General features: G+C 52.0%; 1 protein-coding gene across 6 annotated transcripts in view; it reads left to right on the top strand.

Moving 5' to 3' along the window:
• The window catches only part of TBC1D22A (TBC1 domain family member 22A), a 327,451-nt gene that overhangs the window by 185,783 nt on the left and 117,212 nt on the right, over positions 1-24,456 (top strand). For all 6 annotated transcript variants that reach the window (XM_086711972.1, XM_086711971.1, XM_086711970.1 and 3 more), the window contains 2 exons: positions 996-1,105; positions 22,655-22,730. In XM_086711972.1, the coding sequence (XP_086568098.1) occupies positions 996-1,105; positions 22,655-22,730 (186 nt within the window). The remainder of the gene's footprint in view (positions 1-995; positions 1,106-22,654; positions 22,731-24,456) is intronic.

The raw sequence follows: 24,456 nt of genomic DNA, 5'->3' as shown, positions 1-24,456 counted from the left end.
TTCTTTTCTTAAAGATTTGCCTTGCAAAGATGCCGTGCATGTTGGCAAAATAAAACAAAAGTAAATAAAAAAGTAGAATACTCAATTTTTGAAACATTTAGGAGTTTCATGCTGGAGGATAGCAGTTTTTGTAAGGATCTGAAATTAGTCCTTTCAAACTTCTGATAAACCATTTCAATCAGGCATCTGTTTTGCATTTTAAAAGTTTTTTTTTTAATCTTTATTTTTGAGAGAGAGAGAGAGAGGCACCAAGTGCTCGAGCGTGTGAGTGGTGGAGGGCCAGAGGGGGCGGACAGAGGATCCGAAGTGGTCTCTGTGCTGACAGCGAGCCCAACGCGGGCTCGAACTCACAAACCGTGAGATCGTGACCTGAGCCGAAGTTGGACACTTAACTGACTGAGGCTCCCAGACGCCCCATGTTTAAATTTTCTCTCTGGGTTTTTTACCCTCGAAGAGAGAGGTTGCTCAGAGCACCGTCCCCTGTTCTGCACGCACGTCCTCCGCTGCTTCCTGGGTGTTCGCCTGCAGCACAGGGGCCTCCGCCTAGCGTGGCTTTGGAAACTCTAACCTTGGAGACCAGGGTTTAGAGAAATTATTGTCTAATGAGTATGTGACTGTGTGAGAAGCAGGATTTTAAACATCTTATGAGAAAACTTTCAGATCTGTGTCAGGAGTAAGTAATCTATTTTAGGCCCTCTCTGATTAGGATGCAAAATGCCTGAGAAGCAATAATTTACAATATATTAATTATGTTAATTAATTGGAGAAGACTCAGAATATTAATTACCTGCAACTAACTAGGTGTTAAAATTGAGAACCAGTAGGTGATGAGGGGGAACACTTGGAGGCGTGTAGCCGGAGCGGGACAAATGGGCCCCGGCCCTACCTTGGGTCTCAGACCGGCCCCCGCCCCTGCCCCTGCCCCTGCCCCGCCCTGTGGTGTGTGTCCCATGGGTTAACCGCTCGCTGTCTTTTCCATGCTTCCCGGCCCACAGAGGAGGAGGACGTGGATGCCGCCGACGTCTCCCGCGTGCCCACCGACGTGCTGCGTAACGTGGAGGCCGACACGTACTGGTGCATGAGCAGGCTGCTGGACGGTATTCAGGTGAGCCCCTGCCGGCCCGGACCCCAGGCCGACTCTGCTCCGGTCTGAAACCAGGGCCACCGGGAGCCCTGGGCCTGCCACCTGCCTCCGTGCCCGGCTTGGCCGCTGCTCCCCTCGGAGGCCTCCCTTTCTACACCCGGGCGCGTGTCTCCTCTGCGGGGTGACGGCTCGTGAGAGACCCCGTGCGTGCGCGCCTGCATCTGGAGACGGTGCCAGCAGCAGGGCGCGGCAGGGCTCCTAGAGGGTGGGTCTGTCCCCTCGCCTGCAGAGTCTGGTCCCCGCACACTCCCCTCTTTCCTGCTCTGCTGCCCGTGACGCCCAGTGGCACCGGCACCAAATGTAGGCTGTCTTCAGTGAGCCGTTTCGCCGTCCACACGCGGAGAACTGGATTCAGGGCCACCCGCCCTTCACAGGGCACACAGTTTAGGCCTCAGCCTCTCCTCTGTTGCCCTGGGCCTAGGAGCAGCTGGCCCTGAGGGGTCTGATCGTCCCAGGAACCGCAGCTGGGCCTGGTCCCACAGGAGGCGCAAGCTGCCAGAGGCCTGCCCCCCGTGGTTGGGTCTCTGTGGACTTGGTGTCTGTCAGACCGATGGCTGGGATTTCCCCAGAAAGGCTGGGGGTCTCCCCGTGCTGGGGGTGGTTTTGGGAAAGTGGTTTGGGCGAAGAACCCCACGCAGAGCAGGAATGAGGACTGGGGCCTCTCGGCGTCGCAGGAAGTAGCCGAGGACACGGACCACGGCCCGTCTTAGGCGCATTGTGTGCCTGCACACCTTTCCTAGATGCGTGCTTTGTGATGGGTGCCGCACGCCGCCCTGGGGAGGGACGGGAGTGTCAGGCTAAGGCCTCCCCGGAGCTCAGTGTGGGACACAGGGTAGACCCAAAGGGGTGTCGTGAGGATGTTGAGACGCGTGCTCCTGAGGACCCGATTCGGGAGTGCAGTGAGACCTGGAGGGTGACGGGGGCGGTGGGGGAAAGGCCGGAGCAGGGTTTGGCTGCTGGAGGTTTTCCGAGGGACCCCACAGGCTAGGTTCATCCCAAAGACGGCTGCCCCAGGGACGGAGGCCGTGCGGGCATCTGCGCGCTGTGCCGGGACCCCTTCTGTCACAGCTGAGTAGGGGCACTTCCGCCTGAAGAGAGAAACTCGTGGGATGCGCTTCTCGGGCTGGGCTTTCCTGACCGCTGTCGCGGCGCCATGCCCGACGCCCGTACCTGCGGAGGCCTCAGCTCGGCTGCTGGCTTAGAGGTGGTCCGAGTGAGGCTCCCACACGGGGGGGCCTCGAGAGTGGGGCCCGAGGCTTAATTTGAGTGAAGTAGCCAGAATGATTTTGCTGGAGAGGACAGCGTGGGTTCCCGTTACCTTTGATGACCGCGCAGTGACAGAGCGGGGGAGGGTCCTGCTGCAGTTGAGGACCAGGAGCCTTGTTTGCATCTTGTGGAGAAAAACCTGCCTGCCCTGTTCTGGCCCAAGCGTCGATGTATCATTTCCCTACATTGTTTGATGTTTTCATGTTTTGGTCTTTCTCCCAAAACTGAAGACATTTTTGTCCCCTTTCGAAAAGAGATTGAATCATAATGCGAGACTTTATCGATTTCAAATGTCACTTCTCTGACCTTGAGGGATGGAATTTCTGCCATTTAAATGCAGGATCATCCTGTTTATGTTTGTAAATAAAGTCAGTTCACCCTGGAAGCGACACTGGCTTTTCATTTCTCACCGGAGGCTTGCTGTCCGATGAAGGGGCTTCTTGACAAGGGTGGCCTGTGCACGTGCGTTCACCACGCTCCCCAGGCCGACGGGAGCCACGCGGCCCTCCCATGGGCAGTGTCGAGGGGCCCGGTTACCAGCCCCAGGGGGCTTGGGGAGATGGGTCATTCCCTGAGTTGGGCCAGCTCGACCGGGGGACTGTTTCGTGTGTGCTGGTGCCCCTGCCCTCTCGTTCGTACGAGTGCGAGGGTCTGAGCTGACAGGAGCGGGAGGAAGGACGGACCGAGACATCAGCGCCCTGAGGGGCTGGGAGCTTCTGTCGCTACCCCACCCGCGGCATCACTGGCTTCCGCTGCCCTGCTCCCTCTCTTGCTCCTGGACCTGCCCTGTCCTCGCCACTCTCTGGAGGCGCGGGAGCCGTCTTCCTCCAGCACCTTCTCGTCCCTTCACAGCTCGGTTGCCGGGCATTGAGAACACCGTGGGGCTTTGTTAAGTGCAGGCTCTCAGCTTGGTTCCCTGCATTTTAGGAAGTTGTGCGAAATCCACATGCCAGAGGGGCTGCAGGGACGCAGAGTCGCTGGGCCAAGTCGGTGCAGCGGCTCCCTCACTGGTGATTGGGCTTCCCGTGATCAGTGGCAGTCACAGCGGGACAGGGGTGAGGAGGCAGTGACAGCCCAGCGTGCCCTCGGTGGTCCTCGGCCTCACGGCAGAGCCGATGTCACAGCCCTGAGAAAGCCCACGCAGAGAGATCCCTTGCTGGGGATCAAGGAACACGTGTTGGGACCCACATTTGAGCCCTGAAGCCTGCGGTTTTCTACTCTGCTGTATGACCGTGTCCAGCTAGAATCAGGGGAAATGACTGCCGTCGTGCTGGATAGGTTCTGGAGGGCAAACGCCGCATCTGCTCATTTTTCGGGAGACGTAGCTGTGGTTTGGCTCCCCTTGGGGCCTCGGTCTGAGACTCTGTGTTCTGCATTTGGCCACGGCGTGGCACACACCCGCCCTGTACAGGTGCCGCACGCGGTTGCCTACCTGCTGTCCCCGTGGGATGTGTCTCCTGGTGGCCATGGGTACGGACAGAGGACTGCCGATGGAGGACGGAATTCTAGGGGTTCCAGGGGTGGGGGATGGGGGCTCTGGCCCCAGGAGGACGGCACACCAGGACCAAGGAGACGGCGCTTGCTCCCAGCACGTGCCTGGAGGCGCTGGGTGATGTTGAGCAAAAATCGGCTGAAATGCATAGAGTCACTGGACTCCTCGGTGAGGGGAGTCCTCCAGAAATGAGGAGTAATGACCCCACCGGTGGATGCTGGTAAACTTGAAGTGAGTTATCAGACACGGTAACGCATGAAAGTTTAGGTGTTATTGTCCTGGCCCGGTGTGCAAGTAAGACAGAACTTCTCCTGCGTGGGGAGTCTGGGTGCTGCCCAGAAACCAAGGTGACACAGTTCTCCTGTTGACTCAGTCTTTTTTTAAATTTTTTTTTACGTTTATTTTTGAGAGAGAGAGAGACAGAGCATGAATTGGGGAGGGGCAGAGAGAGAGGGAGACACAGAATCCGAAGCCGGCTCCAGGCTCCGAGCCGTCAGCACAGCACAGAGCCCGATGCGGGGCTCGAACCCACGGACCGCGAGATCCTGACCTGAGCTGAAGTCGGACGCTCAACCAACTGAGCTACCCAGGCGCCCCTCGTGTCTCAGTCTTAAAGAGTCCTGAATTGCACAAAGAGCTTTTACCCCTGTGGGTTAATTCTCACAATCCTTACTGTGTTAGAAACTCAAATGGCAATAATTTGAAAATATTTATTAGTTTATCCAAAAATAACAACGATGAACACGTTACATGCTGTTACAAGTAACGTATCTCTATGATGAACTAATGTTTTCACAATATAGCTATTTAGAGGACAGGCACTGTGCTTCTTTTGGTAAGACTCTCTGTAACGTGACTGAAGACTGTGGCATTCTCACGTGTGCTTCTGTGCTCAGTCTGTTGTGATGCGTTGCTTTTGATGGGACTGTGTGAAAACAGCCCAACTGCACACAGGGAGGTCGTTGGAGGAGGGAGAATTTTCATAGTCCTTTCCGACGACCGTGGACGTTTTCTCTTTAACACTGTGACGCGGCTTGTCAGGTGGGAGCTTCCTAAGGTAACTGCCGTGTGACATCGGAAGCCACATCAGTGAACGTTTTGTACCAAGTTACGTTAAAATCCATTGGCCTGTCCTGCACTCTGAGCGGATGTTTTGCCCTCGTGCGGTTCTGTGACATCAGACGTTGGCCATTTGGAGAAGGTCGGATGTCTGGGGTGTGCAGATCTGGACGCCAACACGCTCCCCGACATGGCGTCAAAAACTCCCGCTTGTTGTATTTACTGACGTCTTATGAGAAGAACCTGTTGAACCCAGAGCGGCAGATAAAAGTTCTTCAAACTTCCGATTTGGGCTTAAAAGCTCAAATACTATTATCGGCAACACATACTGTAGATTGTTTTCGTTGAAGCGATAGTCTTTGTTCATTCTTGAGAAAATGTCTGCCAAAAACCCAAGTTTGAATAACCAGTTTGCCTGTTAGTCATTTTTAGCTAGTTAGAAAAAAAATGACGTTTCTTGAAAAATGTATCTAATTCAGCTCACAGTCCACATAATTGCACCAGGTGCTTTTTGGGGAAGAAGTCACCATTCTTTTGGTTTTCTGGTTCTTCCCGCTTTGCCACGTGGAGTTTGGAGAAGATGTTTAATCAAGGGTTGAGATTTGATGCGATTGATCATAAAATTAAGAACTTTTCCTACTTCATCAAGGACATCCTTAAATGAAATTGCCTTCTATTTATCTTTTTCACCGAGAGCATGTGGCAGCGTTGCTGTTATTAGGAACACGGCTTTGATCCCAGAGACCACTTGGAAGGGTCTCCGGGACCACGACGCCTGGCTGGCCGCCCTGGAGAAATGCTGCCCAAGGGGCCGCCCCGCCCCGTGGTTTTCCCACAGAAAAGCCCCCTGAAGACCAGCTCACGATAGAGAAAGCACGAGACCGAGAAGGTGTGTGCCACACACACACAGCTGGCCCTGTGATTCGGAGGAGGGATGTACCCCAGGGACCTGACGTCGACAACAGCGATGGGAACAGAACCAAAACATGTGGAGCTTTCAAACAATGGACACGAGGAATAAGGCTCCGAAGAAACAGATTTTAAAAAAGAGCCCGACAGAACTTCTAGCAACCGAACTTGCCGTGGTTAATATTCAAAATTCCGTAGATACAGCAGAAGAGAGGATTAGTTAATGGAATGACAAGGTTCTGGGGCGGGGGCGGGGGCAGTACTGAGAGAGGGCACGGATTTGGAGGAGAGGTTTGGGCACAAGAGAAGGAACAATAGTTCAGAAATGGGAGCCTCCTCGGGTGGCTGGTGGTAGCCGGGAACTTTCCAGCACCCACGGGTGCTGGAGGAATTAAGATACCGCACCCGGAGAAACGAGTGAAGCCACTAAACACGGGAGGTCAGAGAAGACATTACAGGATCAGCCGGTGATGGACAGGTGATTCGCTTGGGCAGACGGTTCAATGGGAAACAGGCTGCATCCGGAACAGCAGAGGCCACAATGAGGTGGGACGTGTTTGGTGTTCTGGAGGAGAGTAGCTGTGAGGCCAGCTTGGATTTATGAGAGGGATCCAGCTCTATGCCACTTATGAGACCCTCACCTGAAACCTAAGATTACACGACGGCAGGAAGGAAGGGATTGGGAGAAACACAACAGGTCAGCACTAACCAGGATAATAGCCAGGCAGTGGTGTACCTCTTATGCAGCTATTAGATGAAATAGATTTTAAGGTGGAAAGCATTATTTGGGATAAAGAGCATCACTGCCGAGGGATAAGTGGATAAATTTACCGGGAAGACGCAATCCTGAACGTCCGCTTTGATGACATTTTGCGTGTGTGTGTATATAACTGTATCCTGTGAGTATGTGCGTGGAGGGCCGGCGGGGAAGAGGAGAGGCGGAAATGTGTAAGGGGCGCTAGAAGACGCTGCCCATGTCAGACGCTGTCTGAGTTGTTTGCATTTAACTGTTTGTTACCTCAGTTTCCCTGCAGCGTGTCTGTGAATGTCTCCCACGGTGGGACTGGTAAGTTGCAGAGTTGGGCTTCAGACCCTCGCAGCCTGGCTCCAGGTTTCCTGCCCCTCAGTGACTGGCAGGTCAAGCAGACGAGAATTGGAAAGATCACGGCATATTTGCGCCACGGACTTAATAGGTTGAGCTGCTGGCCACACGTGGAACATCATACCTCCACGCACAGCGAGCTCGCGTTCTTACAGCAGGCGTGGCACGTGATAAAAACGGCCAGCTGGCTGTTACCACGGAGCACCGGGTGGGGAGATAGGCGCTCCCGCTGGGAGCGGACTCATCGGACTCCCTGGGGAACAGGAGAGCGGGCCCGAGTCCACGGCTGGGCAGCTGGGTCGGCTTCGGCAGCTCTGAGAAAGGCCCATAATTTGGTCGTCCCAGGTCATTTCCTGCTCACCCGTTTCTGACGGATGGTGTCTTCCACTAGGTTTTGTTGAGAGCATGTTTTGTTTGTTTGTTTGTTTTAAATGCGTATTTATTTTTGATAGTGTGAACAGGGGAGGGGCAGAGAGAGAGGGAGACACAGAGTGTGAAGCAGGCTCCAGGCTCCGAGCCGTCGGCACAGAGCCCGACGCGGAGCTCGAACCACAAACCGTGAGATCGTGACCTGAGCCGAAGTCGGACGCCCAACTGACTGAGCCCCCCAGGCTCCCCGAGAGGACGTTGTTTTTTTTTTAAAAAATTTTTTTTTTTTTTAACGTTTATTTATTTTTTTGGGACAGAGAGAGACAGAGCATGAACGGGGGAGGGGCAGAGAGAGAGGGAGACACAGAATCGGAAACAGGCTCCAGGCTCCGAGCCATCAGCCCAGAGCCCGACGCGGGGCTCGAACTCACGGACCGCGAGATCGTGACCTGGCTGAAGTCGGACGCTTAACCGACTGCGCCACCCAGGCGCCCCGAGAGGACGTTGTTTTTATTGTGGGGCATTGGTGCTGGGAGAAGAGAAACACCCTCAGGGAAGGTGTGTTGGGCCAGGTGGCGGCGGGACGGGCAGGGAGGGCTGGGCCAGGGGGAGCGCCAGGCAGGCTCTGCAGGCCTCGTCAGTGGGGTGGGGGCGGTGGGGTTCCACGCTGCCTCCTTGGGGTCACTGGGGAGTGTCTGGGTGTTTCGGGGGTTGCTGTGACGGGGGGGGGGTTGCCACTGGCAGTTGGAGGGCAGATATCAGGGTACTAACCGTCAGGCAGGGCACGAACAGTCCTGCCCGGGGAGGAACCTTCACAGTACCCCATTAAGAGATGCGACGTGGAAAGAAGGCTGGGTTTACAGTCGGCACATCTGGGCAGATGTCTTCGGCTCCTGTGACCCCGCTAGTTACTCTGACTGATGGTTTTGTCTCGAGAAGCGGACGCAGTTATGAGGAAATCCTCTGTCTGGTGGTGAAGCGGGTGGCTTGGATCCGCCCGGTGGAGCGTGCCGTGGGACGTTTCCACAGCGCGGGAGGGTGGCCCGGGCAGGCTGGGCGCAGACGGGGGTGACACCGCGTGCCTCTTCTGTATCTTCTCGGCTTCAGTGGTGACTGTCCTCAGCGCTGGGACTGTTTCTGCGGGGTCCTTCCTCAGTCGTGCAGTAGCTGTGATTGTAAACGCCTTTTCAAGATCAGATGTTTTATTTAGGGAAACGCTCTATTTCATTTTCCTCCTCAGTTTCTCTTCTTTCACAGCCGGGCTTTTTTCTGCCCCTTTCTGCGTTTTTGCTCTTTGTGGGCCTTGTTCTCCGGGCGCGTGAGGTGGCCGGCCGGAGAGATCTGCTTTTTGAAAATAGTCTGGTGGGCCATTATTCCTTACAGTGGCTCCACTGAGTGCGTTTCCAGCGGTCTTTGAGATCGGTGGCCAGGCGTGGGGGACGCGTTTTTGGTGTGGCTCATAGGAGTCCATCTGAGCCCCTCTGGGCCGATGGGCAACCTCCGTACAGGGGACTGCCTTCCGGCACGATGCGGTGTCCGTGCTCAGGGACCGGTTCCGGACATGGCTGTCTGCTGGCGGAAGCTGCTGGGGGGCAACGCGGCCAGGGGGGCCTTCCCGGCTTTTGGGGGAATTCTTCTTGTGCTTTTACCCGTGTGTCTTTTTTTTTTTGTTTCTTTTTTTTAAGTTTTTAAAAAAATGGTTTATTTATTTTTGAGAGAGAGAGCGCGTGCGCAAGCAGGGCAGGGGCAGAGAGAGATGGGAACAGAGGATCCAAAGCGGGGGCTCTGTGTGGACAGCAGTGAGTCTGATGCAGAGCTTGAACCTGCAAACTGTGAGATCGTGACCTGAGCCGAAGTCAGATGCTTAATGGACTGAGCCACCCAGGCGCATCCCCCCCGCCGTGTTCCCATCTCACTAACAGCACCAGTACTGGGCTGTCTGGAGCTATTACTTGTTGAATTACGGCTTCCCTGTTTGCCTCCCCTGGAGTCACACTATTACTCTTGGATTCATTACTTAACAGGACAGCTTTTTTGAGTAGAAAGGAACCGTTGCCTTTTATAATTAGTCATTTACATTTTGTATCCTTGGGGAAGAATCATTCAATTCTGAGAACTGGTTGGTGGCACGGGGGAGTGATGGGGATGCTGGGGAGAGGGACCGCATTATCCTGGAACTTGTCGGAGAGAAGGCGGGGGAAGCGTGTCAGGGAAAGTGACGGCCCCAGGGGCTGCGGCGCATTCTGTCCCTCAAATGCAGCCATTGTGCGCCAGCTGTTGGCGGGAACACCAGCGAGGAAAAAAGGGACAGACATATCACGGGAAAACAGAGCGGGTACGGGGAGCCCTTGGAGAGCTTCATGCTCCAAGAAGGAGAGGGGCCCATGACCGGCTTGGAAGGTGGCCCAGGATCCTTAGAAATGAGCTTCGACAGCCAGAGCCCCGGGTGGCCAGAGGTCTGGGGACATTGTTCTTTCCCAGCTAAGCTCAATGGAAACCCCAGAAGCGAGGGGCTGGTCTGGTGCCTGGAAAGGTGGCTGAGGGGAAGGCGGTCCACTTGGCCCTGATTTGGTTCCATCTTCTCCCGGAAGGAGCGGCAGGGCCGTCATGCGGAAGGATGGAGAGGCGGGCCTCGTGCCCAGCCCCGTGGAGGGAGGAATGAAGAAGGCAGCCCTGGTCCACGTAGACGTGTTCCTGTCTCCAACACTAGATGAATCATGCTCCGTGTGGGGGAGGATCTTGAGAGATGTGATTTTAGAGCCCTCGCCGATAAAATTGAGAATTCTTGGCAACATTCTGGAAAGGGTTATTAAACAGAGAAGACTGTGTTGGTTACTGGGCTGCAGCAGAAGATTCATTAAGAATGAGTCATTGAGCAGCAAACAATTTAGAAATGAAAATTAAAAAAAAAATTCAATTCACAATAGCATTGAAAAATGTAAAATCTGTGTTGTTGCCTGAATGAATAGTTCATCCCTTTTAATTACCAAGTAGTAGTTCCCCGTTCGAAGAGACCCCGGCCTGTGTGTCGGTCCGCCTCTCGGTGCAGGCCGAGGCTGTTTCCGGCCTTTGGCTGATGCGAGTACACTTTCTGTGAACATTCGTGGGCACGTCTTCCTGCTTGGCATGGGCTCCGTTTCTCTTGGTCAGCGCCCAGGGGTAGACGTGGTGGGTCATGCTGTGGGGGTGTACTTAGGACCCCCAGAGGGGGCCCTGCTGTCCCGCACACCCAGCAGCGGTACATGTGAGGTCGGGCTGCGCCTCTTCTCAGCAGCACCGTCCTTCTCTGGCTTCTCTGCATGTGCTGGATGGCGGTCTTCTGTGAAGTTACGGGCGTGTACGGGGCACCTGGCTGGCTGCGTCAGGGGAGCGTGGGACTCTTGATCATGGGGTCGTGGGTTCAAGCCTCACGTTGGGTGTAGAGATTGCTTAAAAATGAAATCTTAAAAAAAATTCTTTTTAAAAAAGATATGTATGTGTGTGTATAGAGAGTGGGCGGGGGGAGTGGGAACATATTTTCCCCAGGTTGGTGGTAGATCGCTCCTTTTTTTTTGAAAACGGTTTTTCATGATCGGAAAAATGTAATTTTGGCAAAGTCGAATTTATCATTTTTTTCTTCTTTGGTAATTGTTTTCTTTGTGTCCTAAGTAAAAATCCTTCCCTACTCCCAGGATGCCAGGGTATTCCCCTAGGTTTTTCTTCCAGAAGCTTTATAATTTTTGGTTTGACTTCAAGGTTTATCATCTAACTTGACTTAATTTTTCTGTATGGTGTGAGGAAGCATCAGAGTTTATTTTTAAAATATAGGGTATCCTAGTTTCCTAGTTACTGTAGCACATTTGTTGAAAATAGTTTTTTTGCCCCCAAAATAGATTGCTTTGGTACTTTTTCTGCAAATCACATGATTGTGTAAGTGTGTGTGTATTTTTGGACACTCTTCCTGTTCCGTTGTTCCGTTAATGGATCTTTATGCCAGTACATGCTGTCTTATTTACCGTAGCTTTTCTCAAAGTCCAGTAGAGAAAGTCCTCCAACTTTGTTCTTTTTAAATTGTCACGCATATATTTGCTCCTTTACATTTTTATATAAGTTTACCGGTAGCCACTTCCTACCAAGAAAGCCTTAAAAAAACAATAGGAGCTGGGGTTTGAATGCGATTATGTTGAATCTATATGTCAATTTTCCCAGAATTAATAGTATTAACTATATCGAGTCTCTTAACATAGATAGACATGTTAAAATTTATCCTCACAAACATTTTGTGATTTTCAGTGTATTTTGTTAAATTTGTTTCTAAATAGGTTGGGTTTTTTTTTTTTTTTTTTTTTTTGATGCTCCTTTCAGTGGTATAGCTTTGTTTGTCAATTTTGTTTTTCAGTTTTTGCTGCTAGTATAAACAAATACAATTGGTTTTGTAACCTGACATCCTTTTCTAGCTAGTATTGTTGTGTAACAAGTTGCTCCAAATTTCTTGACTTAAAGGAACTAATTTGTTTTGCCCACAAGATGCTTTCGGTCAGGATTTCAGTTAGGGCATGGCATGTAGTGCTTACCCATGTGCCACAGTGTCTGGAGTCTCAGGTGGGAAGACTTGAAAGTCGGCACAAGTTGATGCCTAGGGGCTGGAATCACCCAAAGGCTCACCCATTTACATGTGAGTATCTGGTACCTGGGCTTGGCGGGGGGAGGGGGGGGGGAGGCTTGATACAGGAGTGGCATGATCACATAATAAAAGAGCATGTGGGATAGGAGACACTGTCGTGGTCACTTTTGGAAAATGCAATGTGCCACACCTTTCTGGTGATCTTGCTAAATTCACTTAGTCATTCTAGGAGTTTTTTGGTAGATGCCTTAGGAGTTTCTCTGTTCACAACCATGTCATCTGCAAATAAAGAGAGTTTTACTTCTTTCTATATAACATACATGGCTTTTTTTTTTTTCTTCCTTTCTTGCCTTATTGCATTGTCAAGGTCCTCAAGTGATGAGAGCAAACTTTTTTACGTCCTCCCAGATACTGGTGGGGAGGGTGAAACATTCAGGCTCTCAGCATTAAGTCTGATGGTAGCTGTTGGCTTTTTGTGGATGCCCTTTTTTGGGTGGTTGCTGACAGTGCAAATTCCACAGACAAGGAGTCTATATTTTTAATAAGCACCCTGGTTTATTTGAGGAATGCTGGTAAATAATGGAATAAGAGGTTGAGGACAGAATTCTTAAGATCTGGTAGAAGAAGACCAGGACATCAGATTCTGGTTTGCTCTGCTGAGTCTTTTAAATTATGAATTGGTATTTTGTCAAGTGCTTTTTCTTCTGAGATGATCATGTAATTTTTTTGTTTATTCTGTTAATGTCATAAAGGACCCTAATTAGTTTTTAATTATTAAGCCTACCTGTATTCCTGAGACAAACCCCCTTTGTCATATTAGCTTTTTTCTATGTCTCTGGATCTTCTTTGGTGATATATATTTAAAGATTTTCACATCCCTTTTCACAAGGAATATCGTTTTCTACTTTCTTTCCTTCTAATGTCTTTTTCTTTTTTCTAATTAAATTTTATTTTTTAATTAAAAATTTTTTAATGTTTATTTATTTTTGAGAGAGAGAGACAGAGTGTGAGCAGGGGAGGGGCAGAGAGAGAGGGAGACACAGATTCCAAAGTGGGCTCTAGGCTCCGTCTGAGCTGTCGTCACAAAGCCCGACGCGGGGCTTGAGTCCACGAACCGTGAGATCATGACCCGAGCTGAAGTTGGACACTTACCGACTGAGCCACCCGGGCACCCCCTCCTTTTTTTTCCTTTAATTTTTTTAAATGTTTTATTTAAAAATAAATTTTATTTTTAAAAAATGTTTTATTTATTTATTTAAAAAACTTTTTTAATGTTTATTTATTTTTGAGAGAGAGGGCGAGCGAGCGAGAGAGAGAGCACAAGTTGAGGAGGGGCAGAGAAAGAGGGAGACACAGAATCCAAAGCAGGCTCCAGGCTCCAGGCTCCTAGCTGTCAACATAGACCCCAGTGCGGGCTTGAACCCACAACTGCAAGATCATGACCTGAGTCGAAGTCAGTCGCTCAACCGACTGAGCCACCCAGGAGCCCCTTAAATGTTTTATTTATTTTTGAGAGAGAAAGAGAGAGAGACAGAGAGACAGAGAGACAGAGAGAGAGCATGAGTGGGGGGAGGGCAGAAAGAGAGGGGAGACAGAGGATCCGAAGCAGGCTTTTGCGCTTGACAGCAGTGAGCCCGTGTGGGGCTTGAACTCACAAACTACACGTCATGACCTACTGAGACACCCAGGCTCCCCGTCTTTCTCTTTTTTAGCATTAGGGAAATGGTGGCCTCGTGAAGTGTTTCTATAATTTCTGAAAGAGTTTGTGGAAGTTTGCTATTATTTCTCTTTTAAATATTTAATAGAATTCAACAGTGAAGCCATCTTGGCCTGCAACTTTCTTTGTGGGCAAGTTTTAACTATAAATTCAATTTCTGCTCTAGGTAGGGCTCCAGATTTTCTAGTTATTTTTCTTGTCAATTTTGAAAATTTGTGTCTTTTAAGGAATGTGGTCATTTTAAAGAAATTGTCTAATTTCTTGGCATATTGTCATTCATAATACTCCTTAATTCTTTATTTTTTTAATTTTTTAAACATGTTTTTATTTTTGAGAGAGATAGAGAGACAGAGCACAAGCAGGGGAGGGGCACAGAGAGGGAGACACAGAATCCGAAGCAGGCTCCGGGCTCTGAACTGTCAGCACAGAGTCCGACGTGGGGCTCAAACTCACATCGGGGTCATGATGTGAGATTATGATCTGAGCCAACATCGGACATGCCGACATCGGATGCCCAACTGACTGAGCCACCCAGGCGCCCCTGTACTTCTTAATTCTTTTAATGTCTAGAGGAATTATGGTGCTATCTTTCATTCCTAGCATTGATAATTAACTTTACTGATACTTGTTTTGAGATCTGCCACATGGTATGCCTTGGTTAACGTTTTTTGTGTCCTTGGAAAGAACGTGTGCTCTGCTTTGTTGGGGGGAGTTTCCGTAAATGTCAGTTGGGTCAGGTTGGTTGATAGTGTTAGCCTAGTCTTCTCTGCTTTTGCTGATTTTCTGTTTACTTTTCCTATCCACTACTGAGTGAAGACTTTTTGAAAAAAAATTTTTTTTTTTCAACGTTTATTTATTTTTGGGACAGAGAGAGACAGAGCATGAACGGGGGAGGGGCAGAGAGAGAGGGAGACACAGAATGTGAAACAGGCTCCAGGCTCTGAGCCATCAGCCCAGAGCCCGATGCGGGGCTCGAACTCACGGACCGCGAGATCGTGACCTGGCTGAAGTCGGACGCTTAACCGACTGCGCCACCCAGGCGCCCCTGAGTGAAGACTTTTGAAATTTCCAACTACAACCATTGATTTGTCTCTTCTTTAGTTTTTTCAGTTTTGCTTCACATTATTTGAATGTCATTTATTAGATATGCACATGTAGGATTAGGCTTTAGGTTTTCTTGATGAATTTATATTTATTACTTTTGTTTATTGCTTAACATTTTTTTTAATGTTTATTTATTTTTGAGAGAGAGAGAGACAAAGTGTTGAGTGGGTGAATGGCAGAGAGAGAGAGAGAGAGAGAGAGAGAGAGAGAGAGAGACACAGAGTCTGAAACAGGTTCCAGGCTCTGAACTCTCAGCACAGAACGCGATGTGGGGCTCAATCTCGGGAACAGCGAGATCATGACCTAGGCTGATGTCGGACGCTTAATGAAATGAACCACCAGGCACCCTGTTTATTGTTTTTTTAAAAATGTTTTTATTTATTTTTGAGAGAGAAAGTGCACGCATATGCACGCACGCACGGGTCGGGGTGGGGCAGACGGGGGGGGACAGAGGATCCCAAGCAGGCTCCACGCTGACAGCAGAGAGCCTGATGCAGGACTTGAACTCATGAACCGTGAGATCATGACCTGAGCTGAAGTCAGACACTTAACTGACTGAGCCACGCAGGTGCCCCTATTTTTGTTTATTGATACGAAATTCTCCTCATTGTTTCTGGTTGTGCTCCCTGTGCTGGAGCCCAGTCCCTCTGATATTAATACAGCCGTTCTGCCATCCTTCGTCGTAGTCTTGGTGTGTCTTTCTTACCCCTTTGCTTGTGATGTACCAGCATCTTCTTGGTTCGGGTGCATTTCTTGTTCGTTACTTACAGCTGGATTTGCTTCCTCTTTTTAAGTGTGTTTACATACGTTCCTAGGATGTTTCCAGTGTAATTATTTGTATGGCTGGTGTGTAGGCTGCTATTCTGCTCTTTATTTTGTATTCATTTTTCTTCCTCCTTTTTTCTGCCTTCTTCTGGATGAATTGAGCATTTTTAAAAATTAGTAGACTTAAAAAAAAGTTAACGGACTTTATGTTTTAGAGCAGTTTCAGGTGTACAGAAATACCAAGCAGAAAGTATCGTTCCTGTGTACTCACCACCTCCTGACAGACACGGCTTCTCCTAGCATTAACGTCTTGCATTAGGAAGATGTACTTGGTACAGCTGATAAGCCAATGCTGGTTTATTATTATTAGCTAAAGTCCAGAGTTTACGTCAGGGTTCTCTCTTGGTGGTGGACATTCTGTGGGTTTGGATGAATGTCTAATGGCACGTGTCCACCATTACAGTATCACATAGAGTGGTTTCTGTGCCTTAAAAACCCCCCGTGCTCCAGCCCTTCACCCTCTCTTCCTCGCAGACCCTTGATGACCGCTGCCCTTTTTACTGGCTCCATTGTTTTGGCAGAATGCCAGCCAGTGGCTGAAGACGGGCATTTACCATCTTCCCCGTTTTCGGAGTGGCTGGCGGTGGGAGCGCTGGCCGCCGTGTCCCGGCTGTGGGAGGGAGCCGCCATCTTCACCACCGTCCGTGACCGGTGTCACCGTGGAAGGGTGGGTCCAGGTTCTTGAGGTACAGTGATGACTCATTTAGTATCCCCAGTGCCTTGTGAAGGGGCCCTTCCTCTCTCATTTGTAGATGAGAAAACCGGAGACCAGAGGAATTAAGGTCGCAGGAACCAAGGGGGCAGTTGGCCTCACATACTGGACGACGCCCCTCCACCTGAGTGTGGTCTCCCGTGGCGCTCCGTCCTTGCCCTCGTCCTTCCCCCCCTCTTCTCGGAGTGTGTAATGAGGACACGGAGGGTGTAAGTTTCAGCAGCGCCTCTAAGCTTGCAGGGACAGCTAATGTGATAGATGACATAATCAAGATTCAGAATGAGTGCAGCTGCCTGGAATGCCACCCGAGAACCAATCAAGTGAGCGAGCGCAGAGCAATAAATGAAAAGCCCCACGTTCAAGTTCAAAAACGCAGCCAGTCGTGCGGGTCGTTGAAAGCAGTTTGGATACTTCGGGGGGCCTGCGTCCAGTGAGGAGCCCTGGTCATCCTTTGGCCTGGATCAGGGCGGTGGCCTCACACCCGACACCCCCGCGTCCGCTCTGCCCCTCGCAGCCACAGGCGTCTTCCAGAATGCGGATATGGTAACCACGGTCCTCCCCATATCTGTGTCCCTACCTTCGTTCCACAGCTCTGCTCCCATGTGGTCTCCCAGCCTCGGAATGGTCTTCTCCTGCCTCACCACAGCCTCCCCTCTGCCCCTCCAGCTGTACCAGCCGTCATATAATGAGGACTCCTCGGTCCCCTCCTGGGAGGGTGCCCTGCTCTCGGCTGCTGCCAGGGCCGTCCTGCATCCTGCTCCCTTTCTGCATCTCTGCTCAGGCCTCACCGTCCACCTGGCCCCCAGGAGAGGCTCCCTGTTCTGCGCTGTGATGGCAGGAGGGGCTTCCCGGATCACAGTGAGCCCGTCACATGTGCTCGCATGGCCTCTGTGACGATCATTTGCTTGACTCTTCTCTCTCTGTGAACAGAAGGGCCCTGTTTTTCTCCCCGACTGTCTGTCCCCGAAGACCACCCGGAGGTTCACTGCCTCCCGGGACTCAGTACATAGGACTCAGGGCCCGGCTTCCTTCCAGGGCCGGCATGTAGAGCAGAGCCAGCCAAGTGGGGGGCAGGGTGGGGGGAGGCACAGAGGCAACAGGGGTAAGCTTCCTCGTGGCCTGCCCTGGTGGAGGTTAACACCCCCGGCGGCGAGTCCTGGCGGCAGGTGTGAAATGTCCTCCAGGGAGCTTGTCAGAGACTCCGTGCCGGCTTCTCTTGAGAGCTCGTCACCTGGACACCCTCTGCCTGGCATTTTTCAGAATTCCAGACTCTGGAAGGAACGCAGTTCAGCATAAGCTACACTGTCAGTTGAGGCACCCTGGGCGTTTCTTCCTTGTTAGGGAATGACGGGAACATTCCAGAAACACTCAGGCACCAGCCGAGGGAGGGAGGGCTGGCCTTGCACACAAGCCTGTCTGAGGACGGCAGTCCCATCTGTGCCGGGACTCGGCGTGTCGCCTGGCCCACGGCAGGATGCAGTAAGTGGTTCCTGGAGCAATGAAGGCGCTTACAGTCCGACACCGTGGGGCCGTGTATCGGATGCTGCGTTCCTTGCGGTAACCGGGGTGACGTCCCGATGGGCGAGCGCCGAGCGTGGCTGTGGCTGCCACATTTGCTGTCTCACCTGTGTGCTGCCAGGGCCCCCGTGGGACACTTTGTCCGGGGCTGTGCCAGATGGCCTGGGGGCGCCCGTAAGAGGTGAAGGCCACAGAAGTCTTTCAGGCCGGTGTTTGGGGAAAGGGCTTGCCGAGTTGTTTGGGGGGCAGGTCCAGGGGGGTGAGGAGGGTGACTTGGTTTCAGAGTAAGAGGGAAGCCAAGTTCTAGGAGGCGGGGCTCTGGAGGCGGGCCAGGAGGCGGGGTTCTGGAGGCGGACCAGGAGGTGGGGCTTTGGAGGCGGGGCTCTGGAGGCGGGCCAGGAGGGGGGGCTCTAGAGGCTGGCCAGGAGGAGGGGCTCTGGAGGCAGGGCTCTGGAGGCGGGGCTCTGGAGGCGGGCCAGGAGGCGGGGTTCTGGAGGCGGACCAGGAGGAGGGGCTCTGGAGGCGGGGCTCGGGAGGCGGGGCTCAGGAGGCGGGCCTGGGGGCGGGCCTGGAGGCAGGCCAGGAGGCGGGGCTGGTCCAGGGCACAGCCCCTGTCAGGTGCAGGCGGGGTTCCTAGCGCCCCTGGAGCTGCGTGCCTCAGTAGGTGGGTGCTGTGGGTCCTTCCAGCTGAGCCCCTGTGAATTTAATTTTCAGCTCTTCCCTGAAGTGCTCCTTCAAAACATGTTATTCTCCTTTTCTCCTGAAGAGCACAGGAAGTGCTATTTGTTATTGCCAGAGTGTGAGGTGGAAGGTAGCAGATGCGAGGCCCCCCCCGCCCCCCGTGTGCGCCTGCTTTGATGGTTTCTTGCGAACGCAGACTTTTACCCCTGTAAACATTCCCCAAGAGGTCACTGTATTCCTCAGACCTTTCTTCCTCCCGCCAGTAAGTTTTGTGTATTGTATTCTTTTTGAAAGACATAGAATCAGATCTCAGTTTGGAAGGGTATGAATGTTTACTTTTTGTGAAGGGAGTGATATTATTACTGTTCACATTTCTATCAATGTGTAGCATCTCGTGTGCCCGTTCACCGCGTCACTTAGCAGATGTGTTCTGCACAAAGTGCGTGTGCAGGTGTGTGTTTGGACCGGGTGCTGGGGGTGGTGTCCTGGCCTTGAGCAGGCAGAACCCGCGGTCTGATCAGAGGCGCTGCTCCTGTGGGGTCTTGGGCCGCGGGCACCCCCCTGGGAGGGCATGAGTGCCACGTGCCTCCCAGAGGGGCTGTTACTAGGGTCGCAGAATATTCCTCTCCCCGTACACCTTGTCCTTCCTTGGCAGGCCCTTCAAAGGCTGGCTGGCTGCTGAGTGGGGCCATCCACAGCCTGGGTCCCCTCCGCTGACCAATGTGGTCTCCTCGCTGGGCGCTGCCCTCCGAGCTCCATCTTGTCATCAGAGTCAGAGCCTGTCTGAAGGCCGGTCTTCTCTGCCTATGACTCACATCCAGAATACCAAGCCCTTGCCTCATCAGTCTTTTCTGGTCCTTTTAAAATACAGATTTTTTTTTTTTTTTTAATTTTATTTTTTTTTTAAATTTTTTTTTTTTTCAACGTTTATTTATTTTTGGGACAGAGAGAGACAGAGCATGAACGGGGGAGGGCCAGAGAGAGAGGGAGACACAGAATCGGAAACAGGCTCCAGGCTCCGAGCCATCAGCCCAGAGCCCGACGCGGGGCTCGAACTCACGGACCGCGAGATAGTGACCTGAGCTGAAGTCGGACGCTTAACCGACTGCGCCACCCAGGCGCCCCTTTTTTTTTAATTTTAAAGGCTCTCAGCTGTTCTTCTTTTCACGTTATTTGGATTTCCAAGAAAACCTATCTTCCCTACCTGGGTTTTGAACAAATTGAGAAATAAAACAAAATAGTGGCAGATGGAGACTGAGGAATACCTTTTATTTCTTCTAAATGAGAATCTTGAAATCCTATCTCAGTGTGAGAGCCAAATAAACTGCCTGACTGAATCCCAGGCTTACTCAGGCTTACCCACCCTGTCGGAGCCAGCGCTGGGGCAGGGCAGGCCGACCGCCCACGCGGCAGAGCCGCCCTGGGGCGCCGAGTGGAGAGCTTTCCTGGGGAGCAGCCTTCCTGGGGGATTAGCTGGCTCTGAGCGGTGGAAGGAGGGCTGAGCCCACAGCCTGCCTATTCTGCTGGGCTTGGCTGCCGGGCTTAGCAGTTGAGAAGTTGCCTCTTTGCAGTGAGTGTTCTGGGGATAGAGACGGTGCAGGAGTGTCTGCGGCTGAATTCCCCGGAGGAGGGGAGGAAGTCCACGGCCCGGCCCGGCCCGTGAGGACGCGCCAGCTCGAAGTGAAGCTCCTGCACCTTCGACTGTTCTCCTGGGACCCCTGGGGGAGGGTGTTGGAATGTGCCCTTGATGGCTCTGGAATTTCAGAACTGAGCGTTAATGGAATGATCTGCAAGGCGTCAGGGTCACTCTGCAGTTTCTTCCTCATCCTGAACCATATCCAGGTCTGCTGTTGGCCCCGGCTCATCAGAAGTTCTGCTGGGCAGTCGGATGACAGCCTATAGACTTCCAACCAGGCAGTGCGCTCCAAATTTGAATATAAATCTCCTTCTGTTATCCAGTTTCCAGGGAGAAATGAAGTCTCGAAGGCTAACCCTTGCAAAAGCTCAAGTCCAAGCCCCAAATTTCTTTTCCCTGTTACGCTCTGTCCTTAATGGGTGCTGCTGTGTCGGGACGTGCACAGCTCCTTCAGGCCCAGGAGTCCTGCCCATTAAACAGTCCCTGACAGGCCTCGCTTCTCCAGAGCTCAGAGTTTAGCAGGACACACAGGCCTGTCACCAGATCTTGGAGACGGTCATGCCAGGCACCCGAGGGGCCCCCTCGGGAGCGCCCATGTTTTGTGCCTCGGTGTTGCTCTGGGTTAGGTCGGTGCACGCAACTCTTCCTGGTCTTGCCCTCGCAGAGACGCCCTGGCTTGGAGCCTGGAGCCTGTCACTCGAAATCCACTTGGGGGACATCGCCCGGTGAGCGATCGGGGCCGACTCTGTCCATTTTCCATGTCCGTGGGGAAAAAACCCTCACTGCCTTGTAGGCACTTTTTTTTTTTTTTTAAAGAGAGAGAGAGAGAGAGAGAGAGAGCAGGGGAGAGGGGCAGAGGGAGAGGAAGAGAGTCCTAAGCAGGCTCCACGCTCAGTGCAGAGCCCGATGTGGGGCTTGAACCCACGACCCTGGGATCATGACTTCAGCCCATATCAAGAGTCAGACGCTTAACCAACCGAGCCCCGAGGCAGCCCTTCATCCTTTTATTTCAGTGGGTCCCTGGGGCCCCGGTAAAAAACATCGTCCAAACCTCCCGTATCCATTTCCTGTTGCTGCTGTAACAAATCACCACAGGCTTAGTGGCTTAAAAACAACACAGGTTATTTATTATCTCGCGGTTCTGGAGGCCAGGGTTCTGATGTGTGTCTCTTGGGGCTAAACCAAGGTGTGGGCCGGGCCGCATCCTTCCCGGAGGCTCCAGGGAGAACTCATAACCTTGGCTTTTCCCAGCCGGCGCCCTTGGCTCCGGCCCCTTTCTCCATCTTCAGAGCGGCCATGGCAGGTCGAGTCTTTCTTGTGCTCACACAAACTCTCCTCCTCCCCTTCTACTTGTCAGGACCCCATGACCACAGTGGGATAACTCCTCATGGTCAGTGGATCAACACCTCCATGCCCTTTGGCCGGCTCTGGACATGGACCTCTTTGGGGTTGTCTCTGCCTTGCCTGTGTGTCCCCGTGGGAACGCTTGTGCCTGTGGGAGCCCAGTGGCTCTTCGGAGGGTGACCGGAGGCTGGCTGGGGCCCCGTCCTTGTTTCTCGCGCCTCTGGTGCCTTGGACCTGCCAGCCTTTTCCCCTGACCTGGTTTCCTGGTCAGGAAGGCCTAGAAGGCAGCATTATTCTCACGGTATGGATGACAAAACGAGCCCCGAGAGGGGATGTCGCTTGCCAAGGCCACACAGCTCCTGAGTAGTAGAGCAGGGCTCCCTTTCCAGGTCCGTCTGACCGAGGACTTGTCCCACTCGATGCCTTCACCTTCTTCACCCGGCTTCACTAAGAATGGTCTCCCACTCACACTGTCCTCGTGCAGTGGCCGTGTCATTGGCCCTTGGACCGTGGGCGTGACGCCAGCACCGTCGGTACCGGCCCGGCCACCGTTCCGCACCTGCTCCTGCGGCGACACCGAGTCCCTCCTGCCCGTGCGCCAGCCAGGCAGCGGCACCCAGCATGCACTTCTCAGGGGGCCTGTTTGTTCACTGTGGGTTTTGTTTAATGTTTACTTATTTTTGAGAGAGACAGACAGAAAGACAGAGCTTGAGCAGGGGAGGGGTAGAGAGGGGGGGAGACACAGAATCCGAAGCAGGCTCCAGGCTCTGAGCTGTCAGCACAGAGCCTGACACGGGGCTCGGACCCACAAACCGCGAGATCATGACCGGAGCCGAAGTCGGCCGCTTAACTGACTGAGCCACCCAGGCGCCCCCCCCACCCTGTTTGTTCACTTTAAATGTAAACATCTACCTTTACATAAAGAGATGCTCCAGTGAATACCCCTGAGATGGGTGTGCCCACCCTCTGATGTCAGGAAGGGGCTGGACCCGACCTCGAACCGGATTGCGCTGTGTGTTGGCCTTGTGACGCGGTCTGGTGTGTAACACATGAGTCTAGTTGGGGAACTCGTTCTGCTGTGAAAGTGTTCACCTTTGCTCCACTGTCTTTTCCCCCTCGGAACGTGTGTTTTATTTTCTACCCATGTGACAGCCGCTGTTATTTTCCCCGTAGGACAACTATACCTTTGCCCAGCCTGGGATTCAAATGAAGGTGAAAATGTTGGAAGAGCTGGTGAGCCGGATTGACGGTAAGCCCACTTCCTGAGCACCCACCTCCCTGAGGGCCATGCGGGGTGGGGCGGGGGCGGGGGGAGGTGGGAGCGAGGCTTGGGGCTCGGGCTTGGCCCCCCGGCCCCGGGCGATGCTGTCCTCACTCAGCCCGTGGGGCCCGGCTCCCCCAGGGTAGGGCTGGGCATTCTTTTGGGCCAGAGCCTCTCCCTTGCCATGATTAAGGCGACGTAATCAGAATTCAGCGCAGGCACTTTGCAGGGAATAATGAGTGCGTACCAGAAGCGGGCAGATCTCACTCCTTATTAAGCCCGATGATTGTCATAATCTGGGCGACAGCATGGTTGTTTATGGCTGTCCTTTGGCACTCTGTTCCCTGCCTTTGTGCATCATTTTGCTACCAAGGATGCTGGCATAATTTCTCCATGGAATCCAATTAATTACCGAGTCTGGAAGTAACATCTTTAATATTATGGAAAAATTACAGTGTGTGCTCGGCCGTTCTAGATTATGTTTTCATATTTAAGTGGGGGCTTTGAAATACTTTTTACGTTCATTCTTGAAATAATTTCCCCTATACATCATAGGGGAACTGCCTGTGATACTGCAGCAGCAGAGTTTAATGAAATGAAAGTTGGGAGATAATGCCTGCCCATCCCGGGCATATTCTCCTGACAGCTTGTTACATTAACGAACAGAGCATTAATGAAGTGATACCGAGCAGAACGAGGCGTGGATTTGTGACGCCAGCCGGTCAGCGGTGAGGTACAGAGAAGAGAAAGGCTCTTTCATGAAGAGCCTCACGTGAGCTTTGCAGGTGACTTCACCGAATGTGTCGAGAGATCGTACTGTGCTTAGGATGTGATGGGGTGGTGGCCGTTCCAGCCATCACCCCCGGAAAGGCACTCGGTTTGGGGAACTGTTGGATAACATTATAAAATGGAGTCATACAAGTTGCAAACTCCATTCTGTTCCTTGGTTGAATCTCATTTTCGACGATGGATCTAATGGTTATTACCCGATTTCCATACGATGAAGTTTTTCACGGTTCTTCCAATAATACTTTATTGATTCAGTATATTTAGCTGCTTTCCAACCTGTCTGTTCAAAATACTGTTTCCTGCTTCCGTAACTGCACTCACTCTTAACCGTGTGATGAGATCTCTGCGAGATGGCTGGGTTTTCCCCACCGGCAGCTTCCCGGGTGCCCCCAGTCTCCTTACGTTCTTGTCTCCTTACGTTCTTGGAAACAGGATTTGCAGTGGATGTGAATTACACATCCTTAGCAGCTTCTTCTCTTCTTGTGTCCCTCGGAAGGCGTATTTTATACTTTCCTGGAAGTTGGAAGGTTGTATTTAGTGTTCATCTGTTCCCGTGCTGCAGTTTGGGGAGACACTCAGATTGATTTTCTCCATCGCTGTGGTTTAGAAAGAGGCCCGTTGCAGATTTTCTGGAAGATTGTTTGAAAGAGCAGCAACGGTGACCAAAGGAATCCCAACCAAAGGTGTACTTTTTCATTAATCACATTTTTCAGCATAATTTCCGAGGAGGGTACTTGATCCAGCGGTTTTTTTGTTTAAAGGATCAGTTCTTCATGACAGAGAAGATTTGTTTACATAGTAGGTAACACCATGTAGCCTATCTGTAACTGTTGCTCTGATGAAACCTGAAATCCCCAGATGACCTGTAGATACCCAAGCTTTCCAAGCAGGAAGTACACATGGTTGGCAGAGGTCGGGCCCTCTG

This window comes from Puma concolor, chromosome B4, assembly GCF_028749965.1.
Source record: "Puma concolor isolate L17-30 chromosome B4, mPumCon1.1.hap2, whole genome shotgun sequence".
NCBI classification, from domain to species: domain Eukaryota; kingdom Metazoa; phylum Chordata; class Mammalia; order Carnivora; family Felidae; genus Puma; species Puma concolor.
This window is presented reverse-complemented; position numbering and strand designations above follow the sequence as displayed.